General features: G+C 41.4%; 1 protein-coding gene across 2 annotated transcripts in view; it reads right to left on the reverse strand.

The window, feature by feature from the left end:
• The window catches only part of DHRS7 (dehydrogenase/reductase 7), a 40,157-nt gene extending 24,314 nt beyond the window's left edge, over positions 1 to 15,843 (reverse strand). Inside the window, exons 1-5 of one of the 2 annotated variants that reach the window (XM_033950791.1) lie at positions 15,732 to 15,843; positions 10,052 to 10,204; positions 8,602 to 8,708; positions 4,918 to 5,157; positions 2,487 to 2,609 (exon numbers count right to left, since the gene is read on the reverse strand). In XM_033950791.1, the coding sequence (XP_033806682.1) occupies positions 2,487 to 2,609; positions 4,918 to 5,157; positions 8,602 to 8,708; positions 10,052 to 10,121 (540 nt within the window). In that variant the 5' untranslated portion in view covers positions 10,122 to 10,204; positions 15,732 to 15,843. Of the gene's footprint in view, positions 1 to 2,486; positions 2,610 to 4,917; positions 5,158 to 8,601; positions 8,709 to 10,051; positions 10,205 to 14,731; positions 15,234 to 15,731 lie in introns of those variants that run through there. The other variant, XM_033950789.1, reaches the window with a different exon arrangement.
• Between the last annotated feature and the right edge of the window lie 1,202 nt (positions 15,844 to 17,045).

Consider the following 17,045-nt stretch of genomic DNA (forward strand, 5'->3'; position numbering starts at 1 on the left):
TTGGGGCCGGTAGGCCGCAAATCTCTCAAATTTGTCTCACGAGCTTTATTTTGCATGCTTCCAAGAGGAAGATCCTGCTCTTTGCAGTGTCGAATTGGATTCCTAGATATTCCAGGGACTGAGTCAGGATCAAGCGACTCTTCCTGAAGTTGACTACCTAGCCCAATATCCGTATGCACTTGATCCACTGCTGTCGCTCCCTCATCTCTCGCGGGAGCTCTTATGAGCCATCGCACAGATTTCCATGATTGCAGAATAAAGTTGCACACCAACATTACTGAATTTCACCACTGTGGTTTGTTTGCTTCTGCTTGGACTGTGGAGTTTTTTTTCCTGGTTTTCACCTTGGTAAAGGTTTGTGGTGCTGTTGCGACCAAATGGAAGAGCAGAAAATTGAAAATGCTTGTCCAGAATATGGAACCTCAAGAAATTTCTGTGAGCTGGAAAGATGGGAATATGCAAGTATGCCTCTGTTAGATCTAGAGAGGCAAAGTATTCCCCTAGCATGACCGATACAATGACAGACTGTACCATTTCCATGTGGAAGTGGGGAATCTTGAGGGCTGCACTGACTGACTTTAAATCCAGAAACGGTCCCCGGTCTTCCGATTCTCTTTTGGGCATGATATATATTGAGTATATGGGAGATCACGATGCTGTAGGCTGAGGCAGACGTGTGCTGCCTGAGCTCCCGGGCCCCGAGTCACCCTTTACTTTATAAAGCTGCCCTGCACCGTGCACGAGCTTGCCGGGAGGTAGTTCGCTTCTCTCCCTCGACGAATGGACAGATTTCTTTCCTCCCCGGCGCCACAGATAGCCACATGCAACACAAAAAAAAGACCACGATCAGTAGCCCACGGGGACGGACAAAATGGCATCGGGAGCACCAGCTGCGGTCAGCCTGCTCGCTCCTGAGGCACTGCGGGACATCACATTGGTGGTGCAGCCCGGCATCGATCGCCTCTCTGAACAACTACAGTGGCTGGAAAATATGATAGCGGACACTAACCGCCACACCACTGAAGTAGAGGCCCGCATATCTAAACTGGAAGACACTCAGGGGGCACAAGATAACACCCTGCAAAACCTGCAGGATCTCACACGCGCCCACGCAGATCAGCTTGAGGATTTGGAAAATCGTTCCTGCAGGTCAAATCTCTGTTTTTTTAAGTTCTTTCCTGAATGTTTTGTAGTTGGACGTCATAGTCAGCAGATTGGAGAGGTGGCAGTCTAGTTTCGCTGCTCTGGTGGCTAATAGTTCGTCATATATTTTTTTGCTTTGTATATCTTTGATTGCATGCGCCTGTGGACTACAGACCTCAGCCCTGAGAGTCTGTATCTTCTCACAGCCAGGGTGACCGGGATCCTCTGCAGAACTGAAAGCCTCTGACCGGATAATAAAACCCCCAAAATAATAAAAATTTAAACTCGAGCTGAACAGACAGGCTCTCTACTCTTCGCTTGTTAGAGTAAGACTGAGGGGGTGGATCTTATCCCAGAGTGATGGGAGATGGAGTATTAAAACTAAACAGTGGGTTCTCTACAACCCTCATGGCTAATGAGGGTTTAACCTGCTGGTCAAGACCACCAGTCTTGTTGCACAAGAAAGGGAAAATGCCTAAGAGTACCTGATTACTATTCAATGTATTATAAACTGCTTTGGGTGAATCTCTTTAAGAAAAGGTGGTTAAATAAATCCCAGTAAATAAATAGATAAAGCAAAATCCTTGGTGCATAATTACCTAACTTACTTTGACAACCCAAAATCGTTTATTACTGAGGCCAAACATCAAACACTGGGTTCATTATCGAGTGGGGTAGTCTCTGTCCCAACACGATCAAATCAGGATGGAGTCTTCCAAGTCGTGCCTGTTATGGAAGAATAGTGCCGAGGGAATGGTGTTAAGCTTGACATGGAGCCTGATGTTTGACATTTTTCCATGCCGATGAACAATCTGGGATTGTCAAACCAAGCTAAATACAAGTTCTCTAACTTTAATTATGCACAAACGATTTTGCTCAGTAATTTGAAAAAGAAGATAATTTATTAGCTTGGATTTTATTTGAATTTTAATAATTCAAAATTGAGTTTCAGGGAATTTAATGAATTAGCCCAAGTTTGGCTCATTAGCATTTCTGATGGCCCATCATCCACTTACATATTTTTACTAGTTTGTTTTTTGTTTTTTTTCTATTGTAAAAATAAGGGAAACACAATCCTAATTTAATACATCTTTCCTTAATAAACAAGATGGAACAAATAATACATCTTGAACTGTAATTAGACAGCAACATGTGAAAGATGTAGATTTTTGAAAGGCACAAACTAGCAAAAAATTTGTAATGACAGATGGCTATTCGGTTTAAAAACGTAAAACGCATGGGACTAAAATCACACCCATGCACAAATATCATGAAATGGAGCTTCTGTATGTAATGTCTGGATATAGAAAAAAAAAAAACCCCAAAACTTTAAATCTCTTTACCTTTGCTACATTCTCAGCGAATGCATTGTGTACAATCTGTGACTGGACTGGTCCAGGACAAATGTTGATAATGGCTATTCCTGGATAGTCAGTCAATTCAGTCCGCACACTGTCAAAAAACCCCTAAAACAAAAAAAAAAAAAAAAAGATATTTATTAACATTTAATTTCCTTCTTAAAATAAAATTTATCTTTAAAAAATGTTTATGAGTTTATGCATATTCTGTTCATACTTCATCCCTTCTATAAGCTTCTCTTCAAATCATTTCCCCAACCAACATTCCTTAATTCTCATGATTTCCCATATCAAGATCTCATTACCCCACCATACCCACCCTTTTCCATACTCAGACTATCCTTACCCACATGTTCTATCCTTTGCCTACTATCATTCTCCATCCTCTCTTAAGTATATAATCTCTTTATCCCCACCCTGTGCTGCATCCCACATTATACTACCCTACCTCCTCCCAAATTACTGCCTCACGTTGCTTTTACATTCTGCCTACCTCAGTACTGATGCCTCTTTATTGAAAATTTTTTTCATTTAGAACATAAGCAACTAGGCTTAATAAACTGCTGTCTTGATTTATCCTAGTGATGCCTGAAAGTCAGTAAGGTCTATCAGGTGACAGGTAATCTTGAATCTCTTTTATAAAGAGTTATAAGAATTTCAAGTTTCATGTTTCTACTGTTGGAATGACAGTCTAATAAATGGAAAGATTTTTGGAATCAATAAACAAAAAGAAGAATATAGTCTCCATGTAGAAGACAATATGTAAGGAGAATGAGGTAAATCATTAGATGAAGAACCAATCCAATACCAGAGTGTCTTTAATCAAAAATCATTAGTCAGAAGTAGAGAATGACACGGTGGCTGTTACCCACGCCAAAACGGTGAGGAAAAACCTGTGTCCACCATGGCTACAGGGACAAGGCCATACACCAACCCGTGGAGTGGTGAATGGCCTTGTCCCCGCAGTTAAGGGAGGGAACGCGCGGGTCACCTATCGTGCTCCCTCCCTCCTTACTGCCACCACCGAGTTGAAACAGCTCCCTTTCTCCTTCCCTGCCCCTTACCTTCGTGGCTGCGAGTCTAAATTACCTTCTTACAGCAACCAGAGCGTTGAAGCTGCATGTGGCTGCCGTAAAGGTAACCTCTGATGCAACCCTATTTGTTATAACCCAACCCTTCTATCTCCATTTTCTCTCTACAATGTAACTTTACCCACCCTTCCCCTTTTGCCCTCACTATCTAGTTTGTCATGTTAAAGTCTTTAATGTTCACTACGTATTTTAATTTTTTTTTTATAATTTTTTAATTACTTGTACCATTTCTTTTAGAAAATATTTTTTAAACATTATGTAAACCGGCTAGATATTTGCTTGATGGTCGGTATATTAAAATTCTAATAAACTTGATATTAGAGTATATACGTTAATTACAAGACTCAGTCCATCGGCTGTATTTTCCATCTACAAAAAGGTACACTCGCCAACAAAAATCCATGACACAGATATAACCTCAATGGACTCAAATTGACCGTGTGTGATGACCTATGGCGGTAATAGTACCAGACTGTAGTCTAAAAGAAAAACAGTTCAATTCCACATCAGCATAGGACTACAGTCTGGTACTATTACAGTACCTCCATAAGTCATCACACTATCATAGAAACATAGTAAATGATGGCAGATAAAGACCTGAACGGTCCATCCAGTTTTGGGTCAGATTTTCTAAACAGTGTGGTTTTTGCCGCACTAGTAGGCACCCAAGTTCAGTGAAAACCCCCATTTAAATGACGTTTTAAACTCATTGTCAAGGAACCTATCGGCACCTCCATGGACGTTTTATAGCACTTAACACCGCTGTAGATGTGGCCAATGCCAGAAGTAGTGTTAGATGCCATAAAGCGCCTAGAGAGGCATGATTCACATCAAAGTTAAGTGCCGGAAATGTAGGCCCAAAAAACCTTGGCCTACATTTCTGGTGTCTATCTTTGCTGGCGATGCGATTCTCTAACCAGCGCCATTATGTGATTGACAAGATTGATGACTGCTGACAACGGTGCCGGTTAGAGAATTTGGGCCTTTGTGACTTCTGATGCAGGCACTATTGCTGAAACATGGCCATGACAAGTCCATCAAGTTTATCTCTGTGTCATGGACTTTGACGAGTATATCCTTTATAGATGGATGTAGATTTCTTTTATTAAAAAGATACTATGGTACTGGATTGGTTCTTTATCGTCTGGTGATTTACCTCACATTCCTTACATAGAAGATATTTGGAACACCATACACCACTACTGAGGAAATATACACGCTTTCAAGTTCGTCCACTTTATATTCATGCTTGTTTATAAAGTAAAAACAACTATGGACAAAATCATTACTATAAGCTTAACTAGTAAGAGTATGAACAATCTTACCAGAAGAGCATGTTTGCTTGCAGAATATCCAGAAGAGAGACAAGCGCCAATAAATCCCACCACACTGTTTACCGTGACAATTTTCCCTTGGTTTTTTTCAATCATGTGATGCAAGACATATTTGGTTAAAGAGATTGTACCCAAGAAATTGAGTTCCATTAAAGACTTATAGACATCCAAATCCGTGTCCACAAATAGGGAGCGCTGGGAGCGGCCACTGTTGTTCACCAGAATGTCGATCTTTGGAAAAAAAAAATAAAACCTTTTCATAATTTTTTTTTTTTTTAAATTGTTGGTAATCATTGTTATGATTACCACAGCCTTTTATAGCTAGGGCAGGTTAAGCCTTGTTTCACGTATAGTACCACTGACTTCTGAACTGAAAATCTGTGACCTTAACTTGTTGGAAAATGGGGGCTAAATTTAACAATAAAGGAGTAGGTTAAACTATTTTGAAAAACTAAAAAAGACCCCACCTAGCAGCAACAAAAGCATTTAATTGCTTAACAACTCCTCTGCTGTGGTGAGATTAGTCTCACAACTCATTCCTTGATTAGCTCCTCAGACACAAGAGATGACGTACAATTTAGCATTTCTGCTGCTACTTCCAGGAGTGAAAAAGAGAAGTGAGACTATGAATGTGGGAGGAAGAGCTAAAGGAGGAGTAGAAAAGAGCGACTATCCTCTAAATGGAGGAAGTGAGAAGGGGAGAACTACCCATTAGAAAGAAAGAGGGTGCGAGAAGAGTGGAAAAGTGAAGGGAGGAAAGTTGCAAGGGGTAAGAGAGTTAAGAGGCAATGTAAAGGGATGGGATAGTGGAAGGAATGAAAGGAAGGGGAAGGCTGGGTCTGTGAAAGGGGAGGAGGGGAAGTATGTAGAAACAGAACTGGGGAGGGATGAGAGAGAATGGGAAAGTTGAGTAGGGCTATGAGAAAGAAGGGATGGATGCCAGGAGTTCAGTGATATGGAAGACATGTTAGAAGGTATGAGAGCTGGGGAGAGGTGAAGACAGGTGGTGAAAATGTTGAACTAGTGAGTAAGTAAAAACCAGACTAGGAGGCTAGGAAGGGGCGATAGTAGTAGATTAAAAGTTAGTACTATACTATACAGGTCCTATATTACATGAAATTACATTACATTTGAGATTTCTATTCCGCCATTACCTTGCGGTTCAAGGCGGATTACAAAAGAATTATAGATGGTGAGTTACAATGGAAGAATATTTGTCATTTCTAGAGGAGTCCAGTAGATTTAGTGTGGCGGGAAGATGGAGGAAGGACGGTAGGTGTGATGTTAGGACTGTTTCAAGAATTTCTTAAAGAGTATAGTTTTTATATCCCACAATTTTCAACAAGGATTCAATGCAGCCAACAAAAGACTTTGTACAGCATTACAATTGAATGAGGCGAGAAAGCTCAGTAAAGATGTGATGGCCAGAGTTATCTTATCTTATAAGGAAAAGAGATAGGTCTTTCTTCTGGAAGCAGAAGTATGATGTGATCTGTTGCAGAGAAGTAGGGCATTTATTCCAAATGTATGGGGCTTTGAATTCAAAGGTGGACTCACTGTAAAAAATTTGAACTCATTGTTCAATCGTATTGTCCAGTCTATATTGTGTATGTAAATTTGTAACCCATTCTGGGCTCTTATAGGAGGACGGATGGATAAATAAATACATTTTGGCAGACTTGTTGGGGGGGGGAAGGGAAAGGAATCTTGAACCTTTGCATTAATCTTAAGTTGAGTAAGGAGGGTGTGAACTTGATGTTTGCAATGAGCATATGCTTTGTGGGTCATGCAGGTGACTTTTTCCATTTTGTTGGTTCTGGAATGTCTGTAGTTTTTTGAGCTTGGGAGAGAGAGATACAGTAGTCCAGGTAAGACAGTAGAATTGCTTGGCTGATCATACTGCAATTGTTTTGGGTTAGGACTGACCTGATTGTTGTTGTCTCAGCCTGAAGAAGAATTGTCTCGTTATTGCACTGATCTAGTCTTTATAGGTTAAGAAGAGTCTAGGATGACGCCCAGTACTTTGGCGCTATTTTCTCTTTGCAGCTTCTGTCCTGAAGTTAGTTCAAATTCTGTGCATGATAGTGAGTTGAAGTCACCGAACCAAAGAATCTTGGTCTTGTTTAGTTTAAGGTAGTTCTTTTGTGTCCAGCCACTTAGATGAAAATTCAAGATGGCCACCAAGACAGTGTTTTGGTGCCAAAAATGGCTTCAAAATGCCTCTGGGCTGACCAAAAACTTCAAAAATAGGATTTTAGAGGAGGGGGGACCAAAGACCTAACTGTAGGAACAGTCAAAACCCAATTTTTCACATAGGCTGGGGAAATGATGCAGCCTGCTCCAGTCCTTTAAGGGGTAGCTGGATCTGGAGGGTTTCTGTGCCTCAAGCTGCTACCAGCTGCCAAACCAAGATCTTCAGGCTGCCAGTCGGACCTTAGTCAGACTGATCCTCTACCCTTCCTGAACCACAACCCAACGCAGGAAAAAAAAAAGGGGGGGGGGAAGACAATCTCAGACGGAACCCTGGGTGTCCTGAAGGAACACTATTCATGCTTAACAGTCTGTGCTTCAGCAACTGATCAAGTCAAGAAAGCAAACAAGTGCTGAGGGTGCAGAACCCTGAGCTCCACAAATCTTCAGCAGGTTGGCTGTACACTTAAAACATCTACTCCTCTTCAAGCAGGAAGAGCAGTCCCTTCAAACCGAGATCTCCGACACTGTGAAAAAAAATCTACAAAAAGCCAAAAAAGCGAAAGAGACACCGCAAAACAATAAAAAAAATAACAGTGCAGATCAGAGAAGCACCTTCATGCTTGCTTACAAAAGGAAGAAATGAAGTGGGCAGCAGAGACTGTGAAGGAGGAGTTGAAAAGCCGTAATTGATATCTTCTGCAATATGTTCGCAACCACAGATAGACAACCCTATGGTTCAGCATACTATCTCTATTGTGCTGGAATTCTAATTTTTACTTTCAGAGAAGACAGCGATACAAACTGTTGACATTGATTGCCTAGGATCTCTCCTACCCAGCCTTTGCTCTTTTCTTACATTGTTTCTCCACAGAGTTTCTTGTAACTAAGGATATAATTGTATAAGACAGTTCTCCTCTTTAGATACTGCTCAATATTTGGCTACCATGGGGAAAGCCACTGCTTGCCCTTTATTGGTAGCATGGAATATTGCTACACCTTGGGTTCTGGCCAGGTACTAGTGACCTGGATTGGCCACTGTACGAACGGGCTACTGGACTTGATGGACCACTGGTCTGACCCAGTAAGGCTATTCTTATGTTCTTATCCTAGCTCTGAGGTTCTGTAAAAGCCTCCATGTTACAACTGCCTATTGTTTTAGTGCAAAGTACCACTTTCTCATGTTTTGTTCATTTGGCCGGCTTTTCTAGATTCAAAGTTTCAAGAGCAAAAGACTACCTACTTATCTGTAAAGTGTTGCATAGATCTGATAGAATTATACAAAATAATAATGACATTTTCTGTACTATTACCAAGCATTATTTAAAAGGTCAATCGTGAACCCTTCTAAACAAACATGGCAAATTTCTGGTCAGTGAAAAAGATGAAGCTTAGCTATCAATTATTTTCTGATGCAAGGAGAAAGCCTTAAAGACTGTAGTTCTCCTCTTCTTCTTCCTCCCACTCACTCCCATTACCACTTACTCTTCCAAAATGCTGAAGAACTGTTTTGGTTGCACCTTCATGGGACTCCAAATCACACAGGTCAAGAGGCAGAACAAGGACATCATTTTCTTGCAAATTATTGTTCTCTGTAAATTTTAAAGGAACACACTCACATTTTAAAAAATGACTACCAGTGCAAAAAGCACTACAAAAAGCAAATCACATAGCTGCAAAGGCCTCAGCCCCAGGTAACTGAAAACCAATTAAAAACACATAGGTTTTGAGGAAAAAACCTGCAACTAATTCAAAATACGGCCAAATTCATACATAACAGCAAAAAAATATGACTGCGCCACCCCATTACTCCGCGAAGCTCACTGGTTACCGATATCGCATTAAACAACATACAAGATACTCCTACTCACTTTCAAAATCAAGTACACCCACTCCCTAGCCTGCCTAGATAAATATCTTGTCCCTTATGCTACTTCACAAACTTTTAAGATCTACTAACCAGAATTTACCAACTATTCGCTCCAGTAAGGAGCTATTCTATACTCGCATTACTATATTTTCCATTACAGTCCCTACCCTCTGGAACGCTCTCCCGTTCGACATTCGACTTGAAGAATCCCTCAATAAATTTAAGAGCAAACTCAAAACATTCTTATTCAGGGACGCATATCAAATATGAGATAGGTGGAATTAGCAGGGGATATGATCCTAAGTACTGTGATGAATGAGAACCGCTTTTAAGAAGCAACACCTCCTCCTTTGTTTTTTCCCCTCCCACCTTCCTTTTAAAATTTATTTTTATCTCTATGTATTTCACACAACCCCTACCCCAGAACCTCTCGTACCAAAATTGTCTATGTTTTATCAGTCCCTTATGTTATATTTATGAAATGTTCCCCTTTTTTAAAAAAATTGTTTTTTCCTTTTAAATTGAACCTTAATTAATGGTCGGTAAATCAAATACAGAATAAACTTGGAAACTTGGATAAGTTAGGTGCTGGCAGGCGAGATCTAGGATCCTAACTTTTGGCAGTTTTTTCCCAGCCCTATGTGGAAAGAGGCGGCACTTTCCAAATACTGGAACCACCACACATCTATGAACCAGTGCACATGCACAACCTAGGGAAAAGAGTGCCATCTTTCCACATAGTATGGACTATTATCGAAACTGACAAGAAAACAACTCGTCAAAAATACCATCTCCATTGTAATATTTAAAGCAAAATGACACAAACTGGCTTTTCAGTTATAAGCTCTTGCAACTCCTTGAATTTTGTACTAAAGCTTTTGCTGTGCCAATATTTTTTTACAAGGTATTTATTTATTAACTGCCTTTTCATGAAAAGATTCACCCAAAACAGTTGTGCCTTTAACACACTATCATCTATCTGGTAAATAAAGTGGTTCCTGTAATGAAAACTAGATATTAAAACGGAACAGGACATTGAAGCGACTGTGGTCAAATTATGCATACCAAGACATTTCTTTTTAACTCTTTGAAGTTCAGTCTTTCTTCTTGCTGACAGAACAAGTAGGGCTCCCATATTCACAAGCTGATAAGCTAACTCCTCTCCGATTCCACTCGAGGCTCCAGTCACCCAGACCACCTTACCAGGCAGCTGACTTTCTGTTAGAAGTCAAATTGGAAAGTTTTAAACAAATGCAAGGGATGACATACCTTTCTCAGCTAATAAACTGCAGCTACTGTATCATGAGTGAACTCGGAGGCCTATGTAAATAAAATGGTAAACAAATATTCAGTGAGCTTTCACAAGATTATGATTACCTGATTTTGTATAGCATTGGATGGTTAAAAAGTGAAAACTATGCAAGTTTCAAATATTTACCTATGCCACAGTACTCTGCTATTCATGGTTATAAAGAGTTTTCCAATGCATGGATTTATGTTAATACCTTTAGGATAAAGTTATTGAATTGAATATCTACTGATGGCTAATATGATGCTTTCTAAAATGCCTACAATATGATTTTATGCCACTGCTTGCCCTGTATCGGTAGCATGGAATATTGCTACTCCTTGGGTTTTGGCCAGGTACTAGTTATCTGGATTGGCCACCGTGAGAACGGGCTACTGGGCTTGCTGGACCATTGGTCTGACCCAGTAAGGCTTTTCTTATGTTCTATCCTAAATGAACCCCTGAGCAGACTAAACCCCCTTCTCAAAAAACAAACACCCACAACCACACACTTGACGTTTTTACCAAACCATGGGGATCTCCCAACTTCTCTGCACTCTCCTCAATCCAGAATCCCAATCTCTCTATCCTATCATCTGATTGTACTAGCCACTTAGTTAATTACTGCAGTATTGTTAACTGCTTTGACAGCTGTTTGCTTTAGCGGTATATCAAATTCTTAATAAAATTTGAAACTTGAAGACATGACTTTCAAACTTGCAGCTCTCACTTACTCCTCCACGTTCCTCGATATTTATTATCTTACCACATCTTTGTTATGAGGAAACAAAGAGGAAAAATAAGGGGGATCCAATGATTACTCTTCCTGCTACTCAAACAACGATGACACAGAGGCACACTTGCTGTGCAGAGTAATTACATTTTTGATGTGTAAACTAGAGTTTTGGGCATTCAATTAGATAATTTATTGAGCTTGGAGTATTAATTTAATCTGGTTAGTAAAAAATAATTTTTTTAAGGTAGTTTCAAAATATTTTGAGAAGTCAGTTTTTGCACTTGTGGTTCAATCGCTTATTCTTTCCCAGATAAGACTACTGTAATATTGTTTATTTAGGATGTGTTAAAGAATTGTTGAAAAAATTACAAACTGTGCAGAATACTGCAATGAGGGTAATTTTTCTTCCATCTCTAAATATGATAGAATTATACCATATTTAATTAAATTACATTGGTTGCCAGTAAACACAAGGATTTATTTTAGGGATTTTAGGGAAAGTAAATTGGGACTTGTACACTGCCTTTTTGCAGTTTTACAATCACACTCAAAGTGGTTTACATACAGGTACTTCAAGCAATTTCCCTATCTATCCTGGTGGGTTTACAATCTATCTAATGTGCCTGGGGAAGTGGAGGATTAAGTGACTTGCCCAGGGTCACAACTTCAGGGTGCTGAGGCTATAGCTCTAACCACTATTCCACACTCTCCTCCAAATTTTAAGATTCTGCAAGGGAAGATCGTGCCTGACAAACTTATTGCACTTCTTCAAAGGAATTAACAAACGGATGGACAAAGGGGACCCCATAGACATCGTATACTTAGACTTCAAAAAAGCCTTTGACAAGGTACCCCATGAATGCCTACTTTGGAAACTGAAAAACCATGGGGTGGAAGGAGAAGTACACAGATGGATCAAGAATTGGTTGGCAGGTAGGAAGCAGAGGGTAGGAGTGAAGGGCCACTACTCGGACTGAAGGAGGGTCACGAGTGGTGTTCCGCAGGGGTCGGTACTTGGACCGCTGCTATTCAATGTATTTATAAATGATCTAGAAAAAGGGACGAAGTGCGAAGTAATAAAATTTGCAGACGACACCAAACTATTTAATGGGGCTAGGACTATGGAAGACTGCGAAGATTTACAAAGGGACCTGAACAAACTAGGGGAGTGGGCGACGAGATGGCAGATGAAGTTTAATGTAGAAAAATGTAAAGTCTTGCACGTAGGAAACAGAAACCCGAGGTACAGCTACACGATGGGAGGGCTGTCATTGAGTGAGAGTACCCAAGAAAGGGACTTGGGGGTAATAGTGGACAAGACAATGAAGCCGTCGGCACAGTGCGCAGCGGCTGCTAAGAAAGTGAATAGAATGCTAGGTATAATCAAGAAGGGTATTACAACCAGAACGAAAGAAGTTATCCTGCCGTTGTATCGGGCGATGGTGCGCCCACATCTGGAGTACTGCGTCCATTATTGGTCGCCGTACCTAAAGAAGGATATGATGATACTTAAGAGGGTTCAGAAGAGAGCGACACGCTTGATAAAAGGTATGGAAAACCTTTCATATGCTGAAAGATTGGAGAACCTGGGGCTCTTTTCCCTGGAAAAGCGGAGACTTAGAGGGGACATGATAGAGACTTACAAGATCATGAAGGGCATAGAGAAAGTGGAGAGGGACAGATTCTTCAAACTTTCAAGAACTACAAGAATGAGAGGGCATTTGGAAAAATTAAGAGGGGACAGATTCAGAACCAATGCTAGGAAGTTCTTCTTTACCCAGAGGGTGGTGGACACCTGGAATGTGCTTCCAGAGAGTGTGATATGACAGAGTACAGTATTGGGGTTCAAGAATGGATTAGATAATTTCCTGAAGGAAAAGGGGATAGAAGGGTATAGATAGAGGATTACTACACAGGTCCTGAATCTTATGGGCTGCCGCGTGAGCGGACTGCTGGGCATGATGGACCTCTGGTCTGATCCAGAGGCATTACTTATGTTCTTATTTCTATTATGATTTTTAATATTCTATATGGCTTTCTAGCCACACAAGCAGCAAAACTAGACTACCAACTCTCCAATTTACTGATCACAACCCCAGACTACAAAACTCTTCATCCATGCATCCTCTCTTCAGTTCCCCTTTCCTCTTCTCCATCCATGTGCATTTCCTCCTCTTTCTTCCCTTCCTCTCCATCCCATAGGAAGCATATCCCTTCTCCTCCATCCATGTCCAGCATTTCCTCATACCCATCCATCCAACCAGCCTAACCAACTCTCTCCGTTTCCCCACATCGCTCCTTCTCCTTCTCTTCTTCTAACTTTCCTCCTTCTGCCACCCTACCACTGTCTGACCCAGCACCTGGAGCTCACTTAGGACCCGACACCGGCGCTAACTTCAACAAAGAGCCTTCACGTCTATGCGCTCGGGAAGGCCCCGTCGGCTCCACCCACTTTGACAAGTTTGTCAGAGGGGCCTCATGAGAGAATAGACTCGAAGGCTCTGTGTTAATTAAGCTAGCACCAATGCTGAGTCTTCTATAGACTCTGGACTCCCTGACAGGTAGCGGGAGGGTGGAAGAAGACAGAGGGCTCTTTGTCCATTGAGTTAGCTTGGTGCTGCCCAGACTGTGGGGTCACCCCGGCTGACTCTGAAAGCTTCCATCTGACATCAGCTCTGACATCAGAGGGAAGCCTTCCGGGTCAGTTTTGGCTTGAGGGAGGCATCTGCTGGAGAAAGGAAGGGGGGTGGGAGACCCATGCCGTGTACCTCCCCCAAACGGCTTGTGTACAGTAGGGTCTCTTTTTTTTTTCTAATTAGGAAAGAAGAAGTGGCTAGACACCAGAGACCCATGAGGAAAGCAATCTGGGGTAAGATAGTCAGGTTGGAGGAACAGAAGGATGCTGCTAGACGCCCGTTGCTCTCAACCAAACCTCTATACTCGCCCAGACCTAGCAAACAATTACCATACACAATGTGCATCAGAAACTTCTTTTTTTGTTTGGAAACAGAATAAGTTAATGACCCCATTATTATGGATTTTAATGTGGTAAAATTTTCTGTGCAAAGTTCCAACCTAGTTAGACTTTAACCATTTCTGCATTGCTCGGCCAGTAAACCTGCAAGTAAAACTAGGTTAAACCCATAGTAATGTCGAGCTTCCATTGTTTAGAGCAGTGGTTCCCAACCCTGCCCTGGAGGACCACCAGGCCAATCGGGTTTTCAGGATAGTCCTAATGAATATGAATGGAGCAGATTTGCAAGCCTGTCACTTCCATTATATGCAAATCGCTCTCATGCATATTCATTGAGGCTAGCCTGAAAACCCGATTGGCCTAGTGGCCCTCCAGGACAGGGTTGGGAACCACTGGTTTAGAGGATGATCCGGTATATAAACCAAAAGATTAGATTAGTAAAGCTTTTTGAATGGGCCTTTTCTGTTGAAGCCTGTTTCTGATATCAGAGGCCAGCTGTATGCCAGGTCTCCTACTCAACTTACTTTCTCTAGGGTTGCCACACAAACTTCCTCTTAACCAGTAACTGGATCAACACTGCCCAAATAAGCTATTTTATTAAAGTTATATAAAATACATGTGTACATTATCTTTGACAGCTTCTAACCTAAGAACCCTGTGATAAACTACTACAAAAATAACAAACACACAACTGCATAATAATGCAAAACACAAAGCCACTTGCAGTTTTGCAAACTCTTTCTTCACCTGGTTTCTTTCCAAACGACTCCGCCCAGAGCAAAGTCAGATCTCCATCGGCTCTGACCAACCGGATGAACTGCACGGCTAAATAGAACAGAACACACCCGCCAAGAAGCAGAAGAAAGCAGGACACATCCATGACGAAAGCGCGAACTTTTGGAGAAGACGAAAATAAACTCTAGCAGCACAAAAGCCTAACACAACTTCGCCCCCAAACCAGGAAGCAGGCAGTCTTGTTGACGCGCACTAAGATGATGTCACGACGTAGTGTGACGCAGCACCGCCCTTCGTAAACCTTGCATTGGCTACTGTAGAAGTAGAGGAGAGCACAGTGGCAGATAAAAGCTTGTGGGTGGGGCTGCGTTACTGTTGAGCAACTAGCGAAGACTTCAATGTTACGCTTCCAATTATTTTTTGAATAAAGTAGCCCTTGGTTGGTATTTTAGGTCACTCGGTACCTTTTCTGGATAAGGAGCAGCCAAATTCTGGATTAACTTTTTGTAGATGTATTTCTGAAGTGATGTCAGCCACACCTGAATGAGTCGCCCTGTACTTATTCTGCCCTTTTAACTTTTCCTTTTAATTAGGCACTACTGTTTAATTGAAAGGTAACTGAATAATAGAGCAGTTTCTAACTTCCTAACAGAAAGACTTGCAAAAATGTACTCTGTAGAGATATTTTTTCTAGTAAATAATCTCAAACATAAACAAATATAATTCTACTTTGCTTACTAGTTTTTATTAAGAGATTTCTAAGCTCTTTTAGAGACTATACTGTACTTTAAACTAATGTTAAAACATTAAACAGAGGCTTTCTTCCCCTACAATCTGTGCTCTAAACTGATGTTATCTTATGCTCTGAAATGCAACCTAAAATACTAATCTAGATTAAAACACTTTTTATATAGCATTTTGAGACTTTAAAGACTAGGTTATGGACATTGACTTTGCTATAAAAAAAAAAAGAGAGTAATTAATTGAAAAAGAAAAATATGATATAACCTACTGAAGCCCAAGGTTCTCACTTGGCATATCTTCAGGACAAGACTATTCTTCCACTTAGCAGATACTCACAGAGCCCTTAACCTAGCTAGCCCACGGCCTTTTTGTAATTTTACAACCACACTCAAAGTGGTTTACATACAGGTACTTCAAGCATTTTCCCTATCTGTCCCAGTGGCCTACAATCTATCTAGTGTACCTGGGGCAGTGGAGGATTATGGGGTCCTTTTTCTAAGGCGCACTAGCTGATTTTGCACACACTAAACGCTAATGCGTCCATTATAGTCTATGGACGCGTTAGCATTTAGTGCACGCAAAATCAGCTAGCTCCTTAAAGGACCCCTAAGTGACTTGCTCAGGCTCACAAGGAGCAGCACAGGGTGCTGAGGTTGTAGCTCTAATCACTAGTCACACTCTCCTCAGGCAGACATAAATATATTAGGCTTGTAAAAGTTAACAAATACAAATGGAAAGTAATTTTACAAGAGAGCTAATTTAAAGTTAACAACCCACACTTGCATTTTAGAAAGACAAAGTATGTGTTTAGCTCCTTTTGTACAAAGGGTTCCTATGATCATCGAACGCCAACATTTTTAAACAAGCTCCTATGATTATCCACAGCACACAAAGCTACACCTGATTCAAGTGCAATTATGTGTGAATACTGATGCAGGCAGGGATGGCCCTATAATGAGGCAAAGTGAGGCGCACTTTCACCAGCTCTCCTTCCAGCCCCCTACTGAAATGTGGCCAGCAGCATTATAGAAACACTGCCCTGCCGCCAGCTCTGGAGTCTTCTCAGTATTGTGTCCTGCCCCTGAGGAAGAAGGAAGTTACGTCAGAGAGTGGGATGAAGTGCCAAGAAGATTCCAGAGCCGGTGGCAGGGCAGGGGGGTGCTCCAATGACTCCTCTGAGGGCCAGCGTCAAGAACTTCTTCCCAGCAGCAGTGTTCACAACTTGCTGCTCTTGTCGGCATTGAGCCTTCCTCTCTGCTGGGAGATGCCTTTGTGAAAACAGGAAGTAGGCAGGACCCAACAGAGAGGAAGCCCTGATGCCAGCAAGAGAAGTGAATTGTGAACATTTTGGAGGGTGACAAAGAAAGGGGGAGATAAATGCTGCACCCAATTGGGAGAGGGAGAAGGAAGACTAGGGAAAGGAAAGGAGACGAAAGAGAGATGCCAGACCATGGGAAAGGAAAGGAGATACCAGGTCATTGAGGGGGAAATGCCAGGGCATGGGGGAGGGAATGGAAGGTGACAGAGATGCCAGATCAGGGAGAAAGTAGGGAGGGAGGGAAAGGGAGGAGATACCAGAGTA

The sequence above is a fragment of the Geotrypetes seraphini genome, chromosome 7 (genome assembly GCF_902459505.1).
Source record: "Geotrypetes seraphini chromosome 7, aGeoSer1.1, whole genome shotgun sequence".
Classification (NCBI taxonomy): Eukaryota; Metazoa; Chordata; class Amphibia; order Gymnophiona; family Dermophiidae; genus Geotrypetes; species Geotrypetes seraphini.